At 36.8% G+C, this 19,278-nt stretch overlaps 1 protein-coding gene across 1 annotated transcript in view; it reads right to left on the bottom strand.

Annotated features, from left to right (window-relative positions):
• Nucleotides 1-19,278, bottom strand: part of LOC136024637 (E3 ubiquitin-protein ligase Ubr3-like) — a 259,618-nt gene that overhangs the window by 213,900 nt on the left and 26,440 nt on the right. Inside the window, exon 6 of the mRNA XM_065700068.1 lies at nucleotides 18,854-19,123. Coding sequence (XP_065556140.1) covers nucleotides 18,854-19,123 — 270 coding nt within the window. The remainder of the gene's footprint in view (nucleotides 1-18,853; nucleotides 19,124-19,278) is intronic.

The raw sequence follows: 19,278 nt of genomic DNA, 5'->3' as shown, positions 1-19,278 counted from the left end.
TGTCACTATGATAAACGTGATCAATGGGAAAATGCTTACCATTGCATGATTGTAAAAAACCCTAAACTTGATTTCAGTTTATTTTTAAGAGACTGGCCGCGTCGTGGTTTATGTTGTTTTGAGAAGAATAGCCTGGTATACGCTTCAATTACTGAATTAATAAAAGAGTATGCCTTTAACGACATCGCTGTGAAGATACAAGCTACTATGATTATAAACCTACTGATTTTTATTTGGCTGTTAAAGAACGTGATTCTTCATATGAAAATATCGTACGTGACATTGCTTCAAATAAGCAAAGTGAAACACGTGAATTTTATAATATGATTCAGAATAGTATTGAAGAAATAAAATAAAAATGAAGTTAAATTATATCGTAGAAAATGTGACACTGACTTTGCATGCCAAGATGAATACAAGTTGAATCCTGACGATTTCCCACTACTTATCGTTTCCGATGGTTACCTAAACGAGGAAGAAGAAATCTAAAGGGCACAGAGTTTTTGTAAATACAAGTTTGATTAATAAACAAATTTACAAACATTTGTTGAAGCAATTCACTCTTAGGGCACTGAAATTTGAATTATGCAGGTGGAAAAGAATATTTCCAACTTGAAAGTGGTAAAATTGATGATTGTCACCATAAATGCCAAGAAATTCATTGTAAGTATACCCACGACAACAAAAAATAAAATATAATAGTGCATGAAAGCCACAGCTTTTGGCTGATAAATCTTGTACGCACTCCTGGTTTAAGTTTTTAATGTGAAGTGCGTAGAACGTATACGGTAGACCAAGAGGATAAACAAATTCAGTATTCTTCACTGTTTGAAAGGTGCATAACCAATGCTCGAGGAATCCGGTGGTATATAATAGGATTTGTATTTAGACATGTAAGGATCAAAATTGAATACACTGATTATTTGATTCGTGTTCATGGTGCCAAGTCTAACAGAACATTGCCATCATGGGTAATTTCCAAAAAGGTTTCAAATTTATTTAGCGAGATTATTGCAATACTCTCCTCCAATGATTGATCAAAGGTAAACTCTGAACGTACTGTCCTCGTTCGAACAACAGTCATATCTTGAGTACCAGGCAAATCCAATACAATGATACCACGAATTTTTGCACATTTCTTCGGTTATACCATTTTCAAATAGCTGTGAACCTCGATCTAGCGATTGGATTGTCAATTCATATAAGGACCTGTAGGGTTTGTCAAAGGATAAATCGTAAAGTGGAATTCCGCTTACTTTACACATAAGAGTCCTTATATTTCAGGTTTATGTGGAGAACTTGTCCATGACCCAACGGGACTGGCACTTTTTACAAAAGCTAAAGCAAGTTCTGAAGGAACTTCTCCACTGATAAATGATGAATCAGTGTAGGTAGGTGTACCGTAGCAACATGTCATTGATTCGTGACTGTATGAAGAACGAACAATTCGATATTATATTCACTAGCTCTTAATTTTTCAATTGCCAAGCAACAGAACTCATAACTTGTCATTTTCGTACATGGAATATTGCCAAGGTGAGAGAGACTGACCCATCGGGTGTAGTACCAACTACTTTTCGCAAAATAAAATTGCAGGGAGCAAGTTTTAGCTTAATATTAGTCTTTACATTGGAGACAACCATTGAAGTATATTAATTATCTCGTGATTTATTTTCCCAACCAAGTGTAAATCTTTAATTGTCGTATCTCTTAGTATATTGCTAGCGTAAATGTCCGTTTTATATTTATCTCCAACAGCCATACTTCTCAAAAGCTGATAGGACATTGGAGTCATCAACATGAATTGTATGTAAATTGCATAGTTTGAAAGATTGTTGCTTGTGTTCACCAATGTTCCATTTATGTAGACATTGATTTGTCTAAACAAATTTTGTAGTACACAACTTTCATAGGATACCTCTTCGGCTGCACTTGGTTTTCCATTGTTAGATTTTTTTAGAATCACCTGTATATTTACAAATTATTATTATTTAAGAATTAACGACGCTTCTTGACTACTAAGGTCCCTGCGTCGGCCCTGCAGTGCATTCCTGCAGCGTGATTCGGTCTCTGGGTCCCGTATTACCAAGCCAAGGTCAAACCTATAAATTATCTATAAATCATTAAATATCTATAAATTTGAAAATGTACTTTTTCAGAGAGCGGCTGTTACGGCTAAGATTGTTCATAGTACCAATGTTTTACACTCATATCAACGTTTTCTGCATTGAAAAGATTTAGAGATGAATTGACTAAAGGATGATATCCTTTATGTGGTATAGATGGACATTTCAAGGAAAAAAAAAAATCCATTTTTGACCAACAAATTTCTTCTTTCTTTTTCTACTTTGACAAGAGCGATGTTTTACGCTTCCAGCCTGATTTGCGACTGATGAGTGATAAACTGTTTCTTGCCCTTTTTGAACCTTTTCCGCCTTGACACGATTTCAATCCCTCGCCGAAGGATAGCGCATTGGACATACAATTATGTGAAACACTTTCTTTAAAACTCTTTCCAGAGCCCCAATCATTTAATGTAGAAGAAGGAAAATATGTGGTAACCGGTGCAGTTTTTTAGCCAGGGGTAATACAGAGCGAAACAACTTAGCCAAACAATTGCCGAGACCATAACCGGACATTGACGAACGACCCCTGTAATAGTCCATTCTATGACACAATTGTCGTGGTCCAAGAGTAGCAACATAGCAATCAATATCAGGACAAACAAAAGTATTTATTCTTTTAACCATCTCACTGAATGGGTCTAAAATGACATGTAATCACAGCCAAACCTTTTCTTATTGCTAGAGTATCGCCCAATTTACTTCTTAATTTTAACTGAGAGAGCTCCAAATACGGAATGTTGACTGAAATAAATTGAGGGTGCTTAATTTTGTAGTGGTGAATGTATTCCTAACTGGTTTTTCGTTCAAGGATACGTAGAAGGCAGACATTGGTATTACCGACTCTCGATATCTCGAAAAAGGATGTGTAAGGTATACAATTGTCTGGTGAGAAGCCCAGCGCATAGTCGGCATAGAGAACATGATCCTTGCCACTGAAATATTTGCTTTCATAATACTATCTTTAAAACCGAGATCCTCACGTAAATCCTAATTGAGGAAAATTCTTTCATTCTCAAATGGATTGGTAATGCAAATTTCCCTCTGTTCTGTTGAAAAGTTGAATGTGAGACCACCCTTTTTTTCAACTGTAGGGTATAGTAGCAAAGGGCTAATTACCAGAGTCAAAATCTGACACCAAACCCTCGCAAAGAAGTCAAAGGGTCTTACTATAATCTCATATGTACGATCTTTTCTCAGGATACTCGTGTGTTTTTAAGGACACAATCAACAAGAAAAAATTCGTAACTTCCCTCGAATTTGACGGCAGGGGAGTTTTGTCCAAAATACACTTGTTTTATTCAAACCGTCATAGAGTGGGTCAGAGACATTGGACATGAATGTCACATAAAAATCATTAGATATTGTGAACGTCTTCAGCGGCAGTCAAAGAATCAAAATCAGAGTTGTATCCTAGCCTAGCCCCTCTCTTACCCTAGCGAGTTCGACTCTTAAATATCTTTTCAATTTGATACGTTGTATTATTTTTTACTTTTTGTAATTCAAAATCATAAAAACTGTCTAAAATCTCATCTTCTTTCATACCAGGTATACGATACCTTACAGGTTTATTGTCTAAGACTTTTGAGACTTTAAAAAGTTCAGTGGAGCCTTTTCAAAAATACTACTTGTTTGGTTGGTTCGAACCTTATCACCAACATTAAATCTTCTCTTCACAACCTTTTCCTTAGAAAATTGTTTTAAGAAAAATGTCAAGTGTATTGTTACTGTGATGAACTTCAAGAGGACTATGATGGGACAGCGATTGACGAGGACAATGATTATAAATCAACATGATTTTATCAAAATTTTGAATAAAGGCAGCAGTATTTTTCAATATACAATATATTGAAAGTAAAAGTTAAATTTTTCTTATCAAACGTTCAGCCTAGTCCGCCTTTATCGAACTCTGACTAAGATAGAGAATTGCATTATATTTCAATATTGGCTTTTTTACAGGTGGATTAACAAATTCACTACCTCGATCCGTTTGAATCTTCTTATAAGATACTTGTTCAAAGGTAGATTCAAGAGCTCTATCAACTTCATCGCCTCTCTTTGAAAGCAATATGCATAGCAACTAAAAACACTGATTGCATGTAAAATATGCTTGTAAGGTCTATTAGGACGTCTTTGCGTCTCGTATAGGGTCCAAAGATATACTTATAATATATAAAATGGAAAAAAAGCTTTAGTTTTTCGATAATGATTACCGCGAACTCGATATTCTGTCGCCAACTTCTTTTCAACTCCAGCGACTCAAGAAAGTGTGGTGGAAGAGCTTAAACTTCCCGCTTCACCAATATTCTCATAAATTGTTTTCAAAACTTGAGCCATTTTCAACGTAAACGCGGTGAGAAGCGTCTGCTACCCTTTTGGATACTGAATGTGGTGGGAAAACGCTTTCGTTTAATACCTTTTAAATCATCATCCCTACTTGGCGTGCCTTTCGAAAACGACAAATCTTTTGATATTTCTACAGATTCCTTAACCTTTTTAAAACGTGTTTCTTCCCAGTGAGACTTTTTGGAAAATTTGATGACTTCAGAAAATTTATAAAAATGACTATCAAATGATTCAAGTCTTTTACGATTTTCAATCAAATCTGATACCAAATCAATTAAATTGTAACTCTTGTCCTGGATCATAACTTCATTCCTTTTTTATCAATTTGCAAATGTTCATGTTCAGTGAGATAAGTCAAGAGTTTTTTACTTTGCTCACGATACGATACGAGTTATTAATTCTACAACACTTAATGTAACTTTATATAAATCTTCTTCTTGTTTTGGCGTTTTCAAAATTTCAATATTTTCAGAAGTTGGAGCTTGATCAATGACCTTCATTTTGAGCGGTCTTTCATGGTAAGGTCTATGCTTATCGGCTCGTTGAAGGGCATTTTGAAGCAGAATTAATACTTCATCGTCGGCAACTGTTTCATTGTTTATAAACTTATCAAGACTATCTTCAAAGTGCTCTTTTTGTGAAAGAGCGAGTTCAATTGGCCACACTTTGTAAGGTTTCGCAATTTCTATAGAATAGTATTTACAAGTCCTGCGATTATCGGCAGTAACAACAAAAAAGAAACTACCACCCGCTTAAACAAGCCGTTTGCTTTTAAAATATTTTTCTTTCATTTTGCAAGCTAGGGCACGTACAAGTTAATGATGTTGCTTTGTCTGTTGCCAAACACTTCTGGCAACTGAACATTGCCTTCAGTTAAATTTAAACAAAGCTCACATAGGAGATTAATGACATCACAAATACTATGTTTAAGTATAGCTTTCCTAAACCGTAGTTTCGAATTACCAAGGACGGTCAATAAATGTCTATTTTTATGTAGCTTCTTCAATGTCAAATGGCGACTGATGCCCATTTCACTATATACGGTAATTTCATTGTCAAAAATATCCGTGACTATAAGTAACTCTACGGGCGTGTTTCGATTGAGGTCCAATAGAATGTAACTATAAGATTATTAGTTGCTTGATTGTAAGCCGAGATAGAAAATTTAGGTTAACCGGGATATATTTGTTTGTTCAAATTATAAGAGAACTTGAATCACGAACAATCCTGATATAGTAAGTACAATTCAATGCAAGTGTTCTGATACATTTACTCTAATGAAAGAGATTATGGAGAAAAACAGTTACTGAAATGTTTTTCATGATGAGACCAGACCGTGAATAATTGTAATATCTCCTGAGACCATTCTTCAATAGATTCGGCTAAATCGTCAAAAATCAACCACTAGTTTGATTCAATACTATTAAACACGTCAAGTTCTCGTATAAATTTCATATGTGGCGCAATAGTCTTTATTTTATAATAGGACTCTTGCCACACACTCTATCAACAATAGATAGCTTTCGGATTTTCTAAAAACATTTTAACCCGGTTTTGAACTTTTTTGTTAAAGTCTTGTTTTGCTAGACATTGATGGTCTTCAAAGAAATGACCTGTATGGCGTTTTAAATTGACACATACTCCTCCAATGCCAAAATGCAACTAACCAAACCTAACCCCAGTCGACTGAATAAATTCAAAAAAAAAACATCGACATTAAAAAAAACTTCATAAAATAGGCACTTGAATATATTTACACTTAAAAAGATTAAAATACAATTAGTTCTAATGCATAATTAACATTAAAATACACTTAGAAAAGGGCCCCACTCGGAAAGCTGGACACGACCGTATCCTCCCGGAGGACGAGGTGATCAAAACAGCAGCCACTAGGCTCCAACTGCGGCGGCAAGGGTAAGAAATATAAAGTAGTATTATATTAAGCCCTTTTTAACCAACAATTCTGCTTTACACAAAAAAAAAACAAATAAATAATAAACTATTAGAAGAAACTACAAAAACACAGATTGCTAAGCTGGAGACTGATAGGACTCCCTCTCACCAACTATTGAGCTTTCTCCAGACCGAAACGTTGTCTGTAATCTATACATAAGTCTCTATCTGAAGTAATGTGTAACCGTGTGGTAGTACTCTCACATCCTCCACGCATACATACTTTATCCTATATGGCTGACATGACATTTTTTCTAATCAGACTGTGTAGTTTCTAAACTTTAAAGAGCGAGTCGCCCTGACCTTTGCTGTCGGGACTAAATTATTTTCTACACAGTTCCTATAAACAACCCATATCGAAATCTTCCTTTACATAGTTTGATGGCATCTCTTTGCTGACTTATATCCTCATTGTGGGTTTACACACAATACAGCTTCGGACCTGCTAGCACATCGTGGGATATCAAGCCGCAATTAAAAAAATAACAGCTTATTTGGGGCCTGGCACTTCACAAGCTCCAGGTAAATGGACTCGTCCCAGTTGGTGTAATCCCTTAGAGAGCTAATGTACTCGCCATTTTCCAAAGCGTCGAATAAATTTTCAGTTTTAACTTTTAACATGAGCGAATCTGTCCCGTTAATAAACTGGAACTTGTCCCTCCCCCGGCCATGGGAGCTTAAACACACTGAAATAAAATTCCAACATGAGTTTTCTGAAATTTCTAATATGGCACTGCCATCGGCAATGTTTTTATTTAAAACTACGTTGCTTTTTTTCTATGTATAAGGACCATATTGCAGTCAATGATCGGGAACGTTGTGGAATTCGGATCTGAAATGATTCAAACACATTCTTTTGGGTCGGTCACAACGTCACAATGACTCCTATTGCGCACACTCTCGCAAATCTTACCACAGGCCGAATTTAAAATAATCTTAAAAATTCCTTTTTTGACTTTTTTCTTTGCCTCAGATCGTTTACTGACAAAGGTGTCAATAAACGTCTTCATATATGGCTTCTGATCGAACTGGAGGGCTCTATGAATCTTTCTGACCCTGAAATCGTTGGCCAGCATCTACCACAAAAGAGCGTGATGTACAACAATATTCTGTTTCAGATGAAGGTTGGCAATAAGCTTTTGTTTTGAAGGAGTCCAGTGCATACCCCCATCCTCGGCCAAAGATAAATTACAGAGACCCAATGAGTCCCAGGACACAGGTCTATTTATGTACGGGAAAACAAAATCCTTTACCGAGTCATGAAGTTTCACTGGTTTTTCACCATCAATTTCGAAAAACCATCCTTGTCGTTCATTCTCCAAAACAGTGTAAATGTCGGGGAAATTTTGAGTAGAAGGATTATCTAGCCATTTGTAATTCCAACACGGCCAAGAGAAGTAAGACATTGCCGAAGGATAAAGAGAATTCATATCCAAGACGACCGCAATCGACTTTTCACCGGTGCGTTGTCCGGTCGGATTGTTTTCCAGAATACTATCCCCGTGAAAAACATACCCTCCCCGCATGGATCGCTCTACATACAAGTGCTGATCCAAGTCAGTGGTCAGACCGATTTTTTTAATCACTGATTTTAAGAATTAAATCCATCACTAGATGAAGAGTTGAAAAATAATATCCAAAATCTGACCCCAATTCCTCGTAAATTTTCCTTGTGTTTTTACAGACAATATCCAACCACGTCAATGCATCACTTGCCAGGTACACTTTACAATAATCCTATTTTTACACCCTCCATTGGCCTAATAAATCAATAAATTGATTTATTAGGATTTATAATGATTTAATCAATATTTATCTAATATTTACCTAATGATTTATCAATAAATTGATAAATCATACATTTCATCATTTGGAAAGTGCTGGGTGAGGAGGGGGAAACTATTAACATCGTCACTTTTTTGTACTTGAATGACTACATTATGGGATTCGGGGAAGAAACTGTAAGAATCTAAAAAACGGATTTTATTTAAGTACGTATTATCATTTTCTATCATTTTCTATTTTTATTCAAAGAGCAGCAATTTTTCAGATGATTTAGATATATTATTATAAGAAAAAGACCCATCTACCCATGCGCCATCTATAACTCAACCTTTCTTCAAAAGTGCCAACGCTGGTAATATGATTTTCAAATCATAGTTAGAATTGCACATGTAAACCGGTAGAAATTACTGTTGCCTAACATTTTTATTACAAGATTGATGTGCTATTCCCCGAAAGTTACTCCCTCTTGATAAAATAGGATTACTTAAGTGATATTGGCCGTGGACTGCCATATCCACACAACCCTCAACAATTTTTTTTTTCTTGTAAACCCAACACATATCTTTATTTTTAATAGCCAACCCGTCTTCTGGTGATAGTCATTGCATAATTTCAACGGAACAGTCGTGAAATTGACTTATTTGCTGTTTTAATAAGTGCAACCATAGGTGCGCCTACACAATCTTCCCCATCCAATGTATCAGATACCTTTACTAGGTGCATGGTATTACTCGAGTCTCTTTGTCCGTGAACAAAAGAGACTGCAATGGCTTAGTATTCCCTAACAAGATTCAAATTTGATGGATCGCACTCGTCCACGAGTTTTGCCTCGATGTCTAATGCCACCTAGTCGCTCTGCAGGAGCGAATTCTGAAAGTTTTTAAACAACAAGATGGCATTGCCGTCGAAACCGTTTCCACGTACTTTACCGATGACGCTTACAGTGCCTCAAGTGATGTTTCAATTTTAATGCACGATGGCTTAGTGTTCCCTAACAAGATTCAAATTTGATGGATCGCACTCGTCCACGAGCTTGGCCTCGATGGCTAATTCCACCTGGTCGCTCTGCAGGAGCGAATTCTGAAAGTTTTTAAACAACAAGATGGCATTGTCGTCGAAACCGTTTCCACGTACTTTACCGATGACGCTTATAGTACCTCAAGTGATGTTTCAATTTTAATTCACTACAAAATCTAGACAAACACATTGGACAATAATAGCAAGTACCAATCCCCTTTTTCATCTCTTCCTGAATCCAAAAGTCATTTTGGATAAGAAAGAAATGTAAAATTGCATCAGGCTCTGTGGCAGGCTCTTAGAGAAGCCATACCCAGTTTCACTGATTCAATGGGCGGAGCCCTTACTGAATATAAACCCCCTTCTTATCTTTTAGTTTCCCCTCTTCATATTCTGTATCGTACTGTAACACTGAAACACAAATCTATAAATGTTCGTTGGCCCTTTCAAAAATTTCTATCACCTTAAGTGTTAAACGATATTTCCTTTCTAAACAATTAAAATTCTTCTTTTGGAAAGCCCCCTCCCCACCTCTATTTACAACCAGATTGTCCAAATGCGTCTTACTGACAGCCCGGTTTGCCTTGGGTTTATTCCCAGCGACAAGGACTGAATACTTGAAGCACTCTAAGCCCGTATCGAAACGAAAATGTTGTCCACCTTTACAGCCCTTTAAACCTATTATATTTTACACCTCTTTCCCAAACCCCGCCTCTTAAAACAAATTCCTTTTAAATTTTGCAAAATTACCATCTAAATTTTCTATAAATAAAACAACAGAGCCGCTCCCATTTTCATAATGACTTTCCACCCTATTAAAAATACTACCTACTTACTCTGAAAAAACTATGCAAGTCCGTGTGAAGCGTTCGCATATCCGTTTGCAGATAATGTCAGTACACATCACTCGTCATTTACTTGAAACAATTATTTTTTGAGCGATGGATGCTTTCACGCTGTCCTACCTTCCGCCTCTCAAATTTGTTTTTCAAGAAGTGCCCGAATCTGGCTGACATAGGAGTGTGCTATGTCCATGGGATCCGTATGGATACTACCACTTGTAGTATCCAGAGTGTTGTAGGGATCTCCAAACTCAGCTCTAAAAACATAGATATTGCACAAACCGGTAGCGGCTAAATAAAAATCAGGTAAAACAGGGAGTGAGCCGGCTCCGCTTTGTTCTGGTTCCCCCATATCACTGTGAGGAGCGGGCACCTGTTCTTACAGAACCCCCTCGACCTCGCTAGGTGGCACTTGCACTAGCACATTGTCCAAAAATTCAGCGTCGAGGCCAAGATCCCTCACGAAATTGTCTAAATCAAATTTTGGGTGAAGGTATACTAATAGGGTTCATCCACCCACTATAATCCCCCTCATATTCACTATTCTCAGGGGCCGTACATAGATTGTCACGGAATTGTGTCGATGGTAACAGGATAGCCATCTTAATACAGGCCCTTTGTGATGTAAGTATGTGAACCTAGAAAATGGTAAGAGTTTATAAGCACATTGAAATAGTCTTGATTTCATCCTGTGCAAGAATTTATATTCGGCTGAAAGAGGATAGTTAAGAGTAACTCTTCGGTGGCATTGAGACTACACTACCACCTAAACGTATAATAGCCATGCATGGGCCTCCAAAGGGACCCTTGGTATGTATTGAAACCAAACTATCAGTTAAGAATTTGATGACCACAAATGGGCCCTCCAAAGTGACCCTTCGGATGTATTAAGACCACATTGCCAGTTAAGAATAAAATGACCAGAAATAATTCCATACATGGACACTTCGGGTTCATAGCCCACCGCAGTACGAAATATAAATTTAATGACCAAAAATTACCACGTAAGTTATCCCCCTTTACGTTCCAGGTATTATAATGTTCTAAAGAGTCTTAAAAAGATAACTGAGTGGGTGTTGGTGTCCATCGTTAAGGTTCGCTCCATTCTGGTCCCAAGGACGTCCACGTACAAATCGTCTATTATAAGGTCAACTTCGGGTGCCGTCTGAAAAAAAAAAAAAAAAATCTTACTCCCTTGATGCATTTGTGATTTTAAGCAGTAAAAAGAATATTAACCTAAGGCTCCTCAACCCCTCTCAGAACTAATAGGCCAGGGGCCCCGTTAGAATGCTGAAAAGAATATTAATCCAAGTACCCACAAATCCCCTCTTCGAAAATTTCCAACACTAAAATGTATTATTTTTTGCAGCATGAGCATCCTAGTTATTAAACTGAAAGGAATGTTTCATTTTTAGCTATTTCCCTGGAGGTCACTCCTCAAAACTATGGTGAGAGCCCCTTGATATTTTCCCTCGTTAATAAGTTGAATAAAAAAGAAACATATTGGACAAAGCCACACAAATCTCCTTCTTAGATCCCCTTAAAACAGTAGAATGCATGATCTTAAGAACACCTTATTTTCAATGCAACACTATTAGCTAAAAGCATGGTGAAAATTCCATTTCCTTTAAGACAAAGGGGGCCCTACAGTAAACTAAAGGGAATGCGTTACTTTTTAAAGATGAGGGGGTAGCACCAATATTCTTAATAGTTTCCAGGAAAAATTAGCTTTTTATGGCACTTGGTATTAGCCAAGTGACATATAGCAATCGCAAATTCTGTCGGTCCCGGTTTTGCTACTTTAAGCACTTCCAGGTAAGCTATGACGATGAAATTTGGCAGGCGTATTAGGGACCGGACCAGATTAAATTAGAAATAGTCGTTTTCCCGATTTGACCATCTGAAGCGGAGTGGGGGGCCGGTTAATTCGGAAAAAATAGAAAAAATGCAGTATTTTTAACTTACGAACGGTTGATCATATCTTAATGAAATTTGATGTTTGGAAGGATATCGTGTCTCAGAGCTCTTATTTTAAATCCCGACAGGATCTGGTGACATTGGGGGGGGGGGGGGAATCTCAAAATCTTGGGAAAAAGTTAGAGTGGAGGGATCGGAATGAAACTTGGTGGGGAAAATAAGCACAAGTCCTAGATACATGATTGACATAAGCGGGACGGATAAGCGGGATGGTAATTCTGAAAAATTAGAAAAAATGACATATTTTTAACTTACGAAGGAGTGATCGGATCTTCATGACACTTCATATTTAGAAGGACCTCGTAACTCCGATCTCTTATTTCAAACATCAACCGGATCCAGCGTCGTTGGGGGGGGGGGGGCAGTTGGGCGGGGGGACGGAAATCTTAGAAAATACTTAAAGCGGAGAGATCAGGATGAAACTGGAAGGGAAGAATAAAAACAAGTCTAAGGTACGTGACTGACATAACCGGACCGTATCCGCTCTCTTTGGTGGAATTGGAAGGAGGGGTTCAGTGCTTTGGCGAGTTTGGTGCTTCTGGACGTGCTAGGGCGATGAAAATTGGTAGGCGTGTCAGGGAGCTGCACAAATTGACTTGATAAAGTAGTTTTCCCAGATTCGACCATCTGGAGGGCTAAAGGGAGAGGAAAAATTAGAAAAAATGAGGTATTTATAACTTACGAGTGGGTGATCGGATCTTAATGAATTTTGATATTTAGAAGGACATCGTGACTCAGAGCTCTTATTTTAAATCCCGACCGGCATTAAGCCTCTGATTTTCCTTTTAAATCAATCTACTGATTCTTAGAATTTTGTTAGAGCTCATACCATATGAGCTCTTGGCTCTTCTTGCCTCGTCACAAGTGCCATATGAGCTCTTAGCTCTTGTGTTAACGAAAAGCTCTTCAAGGAATGGATTATTTTTGGGAGCGGCAAGATCCTGGTTATTTTCCTTTTATTAAGGTGAAATGAATGCGCTACTATAGCAGCGATGAGGATGGAGAATGCCATCCTCCCTTCCACTAGCACCAAACATGGCTCCCCAACACTTTTCGGTTATTTCTGCCTTTCTGAGCCTGAATAATAATATGCATTAGGCTGAAAAATACTACGTTTTTACCGCCAAAACATTAAGTCTTTGAAGAAATATCAATAAATTTACACTTACATTAAGATCAGCAGCTTGCATACGGAGGGTTGAAGGGGGAGCATCATGGCCTTGTATGGGGGACCTAGAAGGTAAAGCAGCTTTACCTTCTAGGCCAATTAGTGGGCCATTTAGGGATCGCCAATTTCGCCATGTATAGGAGCCATCTCCAGACTTTGCAGAACGGTTTTGCCTCATCGCATGCCTTTGCCCTTTTCGGGGGAGGGGGATATTAGTCCAAATTTTCCTTAAAAAAATTTATTTTAGTTTTCCATGAAGTGAAAAACTACATCTTCTGTAGTAAAAAACATAACTCGCCCCCTATTACACCCTACCCCTTCCATATCGATGCTATAGTACCATGGTTTTCACGGTCTGTGATGATAAACAAAACTTTTATAAAGAAAAAGTAAGAATTCAATCTACCTAAGTATTTTGAATTCCTCAATTATTTTTTTTCTTTTATTCTTGCTGTTACATAATTACAAAAGCTTTATACAAAGTCGTTTAAATATTTAAACGCACCCCCTTCTTTATCATTGTCAGAAACCATCCCCTCTCCAACTTAAATTCTCGTGCAAGTAGTTCTTCAAAGAAAAGCTTTTAAAAAAATTTTCATTATCCCTCCGACTGAGAATGTTAGTGCTTATTTATTTAAAGTGTGATAAAATAGGTTCTGATATGCCCCTCAAAATACCTCCCAGGGCAAGTATGTAGACCCCCGTCTCATTTTCCTAACTCCCTTTTTCAGCATAGCGAAAAAGCAGCTAAACTAAAATTTTATGAGAAATATAGACCACTCTAGGCAATCATTAAACATCAGAGTTACAACTAGGGGAGGAGGGGGCTCATTATTATTGCCAGAAAAGGACGCTTGTTTGCTTTTTTTTGCATAATGAACATCATCCACTCCCATTCATTGATAAAATACATTTATGTAAGAGTTTAGGCTGATCTTTTCCAGACGAGAGTAGCTGGTACATAAGAGGGTCTAGTTTCAGTAATTATTTAACGCTATGTATGGTATGTGTTTTAAAGTAATTATTTGCAATCTATCTGAATGCAATAATTTAGCAGACAACGGAATGCTCCCAGGCTATATAATAGCAGCTGTCCAGTAGAAAATAGGCCTTTACACAATGGTTTAACACAACTTATGCCTTTTTTACCAGCTTGCTTGAATATTATTTTAATGAATTTACGGTGAAAAAGGTTATTTTATTATTGTGAGAATTATGCAATAGCAGAAGGATAGAGTTTTTAGATGTTTATTTAATACAGAGAATTATGGTAGGTTTAGTTTAGGTATATACACCTTATTTTTTGGTGGGAGTGGGGAATATAGAATGAGAGGCTTACCTGTTGGTATCTTTGAGACATATCTGTTTTTAGAAAATCTTGTGGTGTTAAGTTCAAAATCTAATAGAAGACTAATGAAACTTCCGTTCTAATATCCGTTTTATAGCCCCCCCCCCAGGGACAATGGAATTAATAGGTTCCTCGTTATAATAGTAGTAGATGATATTCCTGTCTTCCGGGAAATAACGGGGTACTTTATTCCCTAAAATCTATAGTCGCTATAACAGTTCTCTATACAGAAAATGGCTGCAATTTTTTATTAAAAGAACAATCTTAAAAATCCTGGTTTTGCGTAGGTTTTTTTTTAAGGAAATTATTAGATAAAATCCAGTGGTTCTCAACCTTTTTTTACCCATGGACCCCTTTTCTCTTCTTTTTATCTTGGTGGACCCCTTCATAGCTATTGGACATAAGAACAATTTTCTATTCTTCACTAAAATAAATTTTAAGGTTTTAATTATCAAAGAAATAGTATACGATTAAGCTTTATTTTTAAATGAAAACTAGTTTAATACAAATAAAATATTCTACTATAATAATAATAATAATTATTGTTATTATTACTACTATTGTGATAATAACTGCAATATTACATTGTTTCTTCCATGGGCAAGCAACTCAAAATCATGGAGAGTAGACCTCCTCAGGTGGTTTAATTCACTCCAACATTATTTTTGTAAACTGAATACAAAAAGGAGTTGAAATTAAGTGTGTGATTAAAAAAAAGAAGGAAAAGGCATGTTTATTCAACGAGATCCCTGTGGTTGATGCTTCTCGACGAGTTTCTTTATATTTGGTTCTATCGATGTTAATGATAGTCGAAGATCGCCCCTTTTCACAATGTCAAGTCTATTGCGAGCTTTTGATAACATTTGAGAAACACGACTAAATCCCGCTTCAACAAGATAAGATAGGAAAAGCAATAACGTAGAACTGCGCTTTATCCCAGAGCAAAGGGTACTTTGTAGCAACGTCGGTTGTTTTCCATATATTGTTCTTTTCATCTTGGGATTTTGCACGCGTTATTTCATCACTTTGTAATTCGATGAGGGGCTCTTGCAAAGACAATTCTATTTCGGCAACATTAACTTCGAAAGGAATTGAAACCTAAATCCGTATATCCCGAGTAGGTCGCTAAACCGAGCTTGCATATCTTCATGTATATTTTCCAAATATTCACCATGTAATGCAAGATCTTCATCTTGCAAATCGCTGCTAACACAGGCCAAATAAGGAAACTGTTCAAATGCACGACGCCTGATATTATTCTTATACAGCTGTAGCTTTCTTAGAAAAGCAGCAATAGCACTTTTACTAGATATCAGATATTTCCTTGGAGCTGTTTATTAAGTGTATTAAGTTTTTCAAATATATCTGATAAGTAAAACACATCATTTTTATTTGCAGGCAGTTTCGCTCCAAGTTGTTTGTCAGCAAGAAAGGAAACAATAGAATGCCAAAGTGCAATGAAACGCTTAAGAAAATTCCCCTTTAATAGCCATCTCACCTCTGTATGTAATACAAGCCACTCAAACTCTTCTCCATTTTGCTTACAGAATTCACGAAAAAGGCGGTCTTGGAGAGAATTTGATTTAATTAGGTTTACTACTTTTATTACAACAGAAAGGGCATCATGCAGACGTGCACTCATTTTCTTTGTAACTAAGTGTTGACGGTGTATCACACAGTAAACACAATATACTTCTAGGACTGTTTTTTTTTAATGTGCAATAAAACCTTTGCATCTGCCTGTCATAGATGGTGCACCATCAGTAGCACAAGCAATTATATTTTTAAGTGGGATATTGTTTTCCTTGAAATAAGTAGCAACTTCATTAAAAATTGTTTCACCTTTTGTGTCTGTCGTAAGACTTCTACCAAAAAGCATTTCTTCTTTGGGTCCTTCATTGTTAAATCTAACATATGCTAATAAAAGGGCCTCATTATCTCTTAAAGTTGATTCATCAAGTTGAAGGGCAAACTGTTTCACTTGCAAATGAGCTATCAATTGTTTTTCTACATCCTCTACCATTTCATCAATGCGTCGTGGCACAGAAGAGTTGCTTAAAGGGATGGAATTAGTAATTTCAATTGCATTTTGTTTCATAACTGACGAAATTATAGCAGAAACTGCAGGTAGAATTACTCTTTCACCAATATTATGGGGTTTTCTGGCCTTTGCAATTATTTTGCTTATTTCATATGCTGCCCGGAAACCATCATTTCCTAAGATATGTTGAAAGATTATGATATTTAATAGATAAGTCGCTGCAGGTCTATGGTTAGGTACCGGGCATTGGGAAGGAAATATATGCTTAAAAATAAAGATCAAAGCTCACCGCCCACTTCATGAGAGAAGTTAAAAGATTTTCACCTTCGCTTGTTCTTGCCACTGACTGATGGGTGAATATGTAAGTCAAAAGAAAGTACAAAAAAAATAATGAAAGAATTATTAATATATATTTTTCAAAATAATGTAAATTACAGTAGAAATTGAATTTTTTTAAATGAAGAGCGTTCTGAGTTGGTTTTCTTCATGGACCCCCAAAATATCATCGTGGACCCCCAATTTGTTGTGTTTTGCGTGTGGACCCCCAGGAATATTACATGGACCCCTAAGGGTCCATGTGGACCCCGGTTGAGAACCAATGGGTAAAACCAAACCCTATTAGGCAACATGCACCTGCTGGCTGTCGTTTGAATACTGAGATATGGATGTAACAGTAATATTGGGATATGGGTATCACAGGTATGCTGGGATATGTGTGTCACGGGAATGCTGGGATATGGGTGTCACAGGAATGCTGGGATATGGGTGTCATAGGATTACTAGAATATGGGTGTCACAGAAATGCTAGGATATGGGTGTCACAGGGATGCTGGGATATGGGTTTCACAGGAATGCTGGGACATGGGTAGTACAGGGCGTACTATGGCGTCACTACCGGGGGGAGGGATACAAAAGAAAACTTTAAAAACGCATCAAAATGCAAAAGTGATATCTACTTCCTTATGGTTTCTGGTCTCTGCTGTTTATAAAAGTAAAAAATAACACCAAACGAAAATTAATAGAACGTATTACCTCTTTCTCACCCACACCTACACCTCAAGAACGGAGAAACTTCAGAGTGGGCTCACTAGATCAGAAATTGAGAGTTCTAGTCCTTTTTAAGTCCAGAGGAATTGGAGACCAACCAGAAGCTTGGGAGTAGATTTTTGCGTGGGTTTTTTCTTGAGGGAGGGGGTTATTTTCCCCACACGTGGAGGAAGGGGTAATTTCCAGGGAGTATTTTCCGTGGGGAGGGGGAAATTTTCTGGGAATATTTTTCGGGGAAGGGTATTTTCTACGGTTTGGTTCCGGGAGGAGATGAACACCGGCCACCCTGACAAGATATTCTTTCGAGAAAATACTCCTCAACATGACAATAAACTGTCATTATAACAATGACATTATAGCTGTGACATTAGAACTACGATATAACTATGGTATTATACTATGACATTAAAACTTTGGCACTATAAATAAGACATTTCAACCATGACAACAATTACACTGTAACTAACCCTATCAAACGCTGTGGCCTGATGCCATCAAGAGGACCTAGATATTTAACATATTAATAGCCAACAAGCAACTGCCTGTGGGAATTCGTAATTTGCAGTCCAAAACACATATTCTTGCAGTAAAAAAAAAATAAACAGTATAAACTAAAACTATTAAGTGTGTAAGCTTACCTTGTACTTTGGATCAGAAAGCGTACTAAGAAGCCAACAAAGAATTTTCTGTGGGAATTCATATTTTGCAGTCTAAAACACACATTCTTGCAGTCCAAAACGCAAACAATATAAAATAAAGTTATTAAGTGTGTAAGCTTACCTTGTACTTTGGATCATAAAGCATATTAAGAAGCCAATAAACAATTTTCTGTGGGAATTCATATTTTGCAGTCCAAAACACACATTCTTGCAGTCCAAAACGTAAACACTATAAACTAAAGCTATTAAGTGTGCAAGCTTACCTTGTACTTTGGATCAGAAAGCATTTTAAGAAGCCAATAAACAATTTTCTGTGGGAATTCATATTTTGCAGTCCAAAACACACATTCTTGCAGTCCAAAACGCAAACACTATAAACTAAAGCTATTAAGTGTGCAAGCTTACCTTTTACTTTGGATCAGAAAGCATTTTAAGAAGCCAATAAACAATTTTCTGTAGGAATTCATATTTCGCAGTCCAAAACACACATTCTTGCAGTCCAAAACGCAAACACAATAAACTAAAGCTATTAAGTGTGTAAGCTTACCTTGTACTTTGGATCAGGGAGCATATTAAGAAGCCAACAAACAATTTTCTGTGGGAATTCATATTTCGCAGTCCAAAACACAAATTCTTCGAGGAAAGTTCGGTGGTAAATCTTATCACTTAAGGCTGGAAAATCACGATATTCTTCTGGAGCTGAAGGCCCAGGAAAATTTTTCAACATTTTTTTATACAGTTGATCAGTCTGTTTAATGAACGTTAGCCGTTCATCAGAGTCATCCTCTGAAGGAATTTCAGTTAATTCTTCGTATATCTAAAAAAATAATGATAAAAGATCGGTTTTTAAATTAGAGTAAAACTTTGATGAATGTAATGGATATATTTGTTACATCTAACTCCAACAACTTTTTTTTTTTTTAGTTAATATATTTATTTTGAAAAAATTAACGTTATCTTTTTTAATACAAT

The sequence above is a fragment of the Artemia franciscana genome, chromosome 1 (assembly GCF_032884065.1).
Source record: "Artemia franciscana chromosome 1, ASM3288406v1, whole genome shotgun sequence".
NCBI lineage: Eukaryota > Metazoa > Arthropoda > Branchiopoda > Anostraca > Artemiidae > Artemia > Artemia franciscana.
This window is presented reverse-complemented; position numbering and strand designations above follow the sequence as displayed.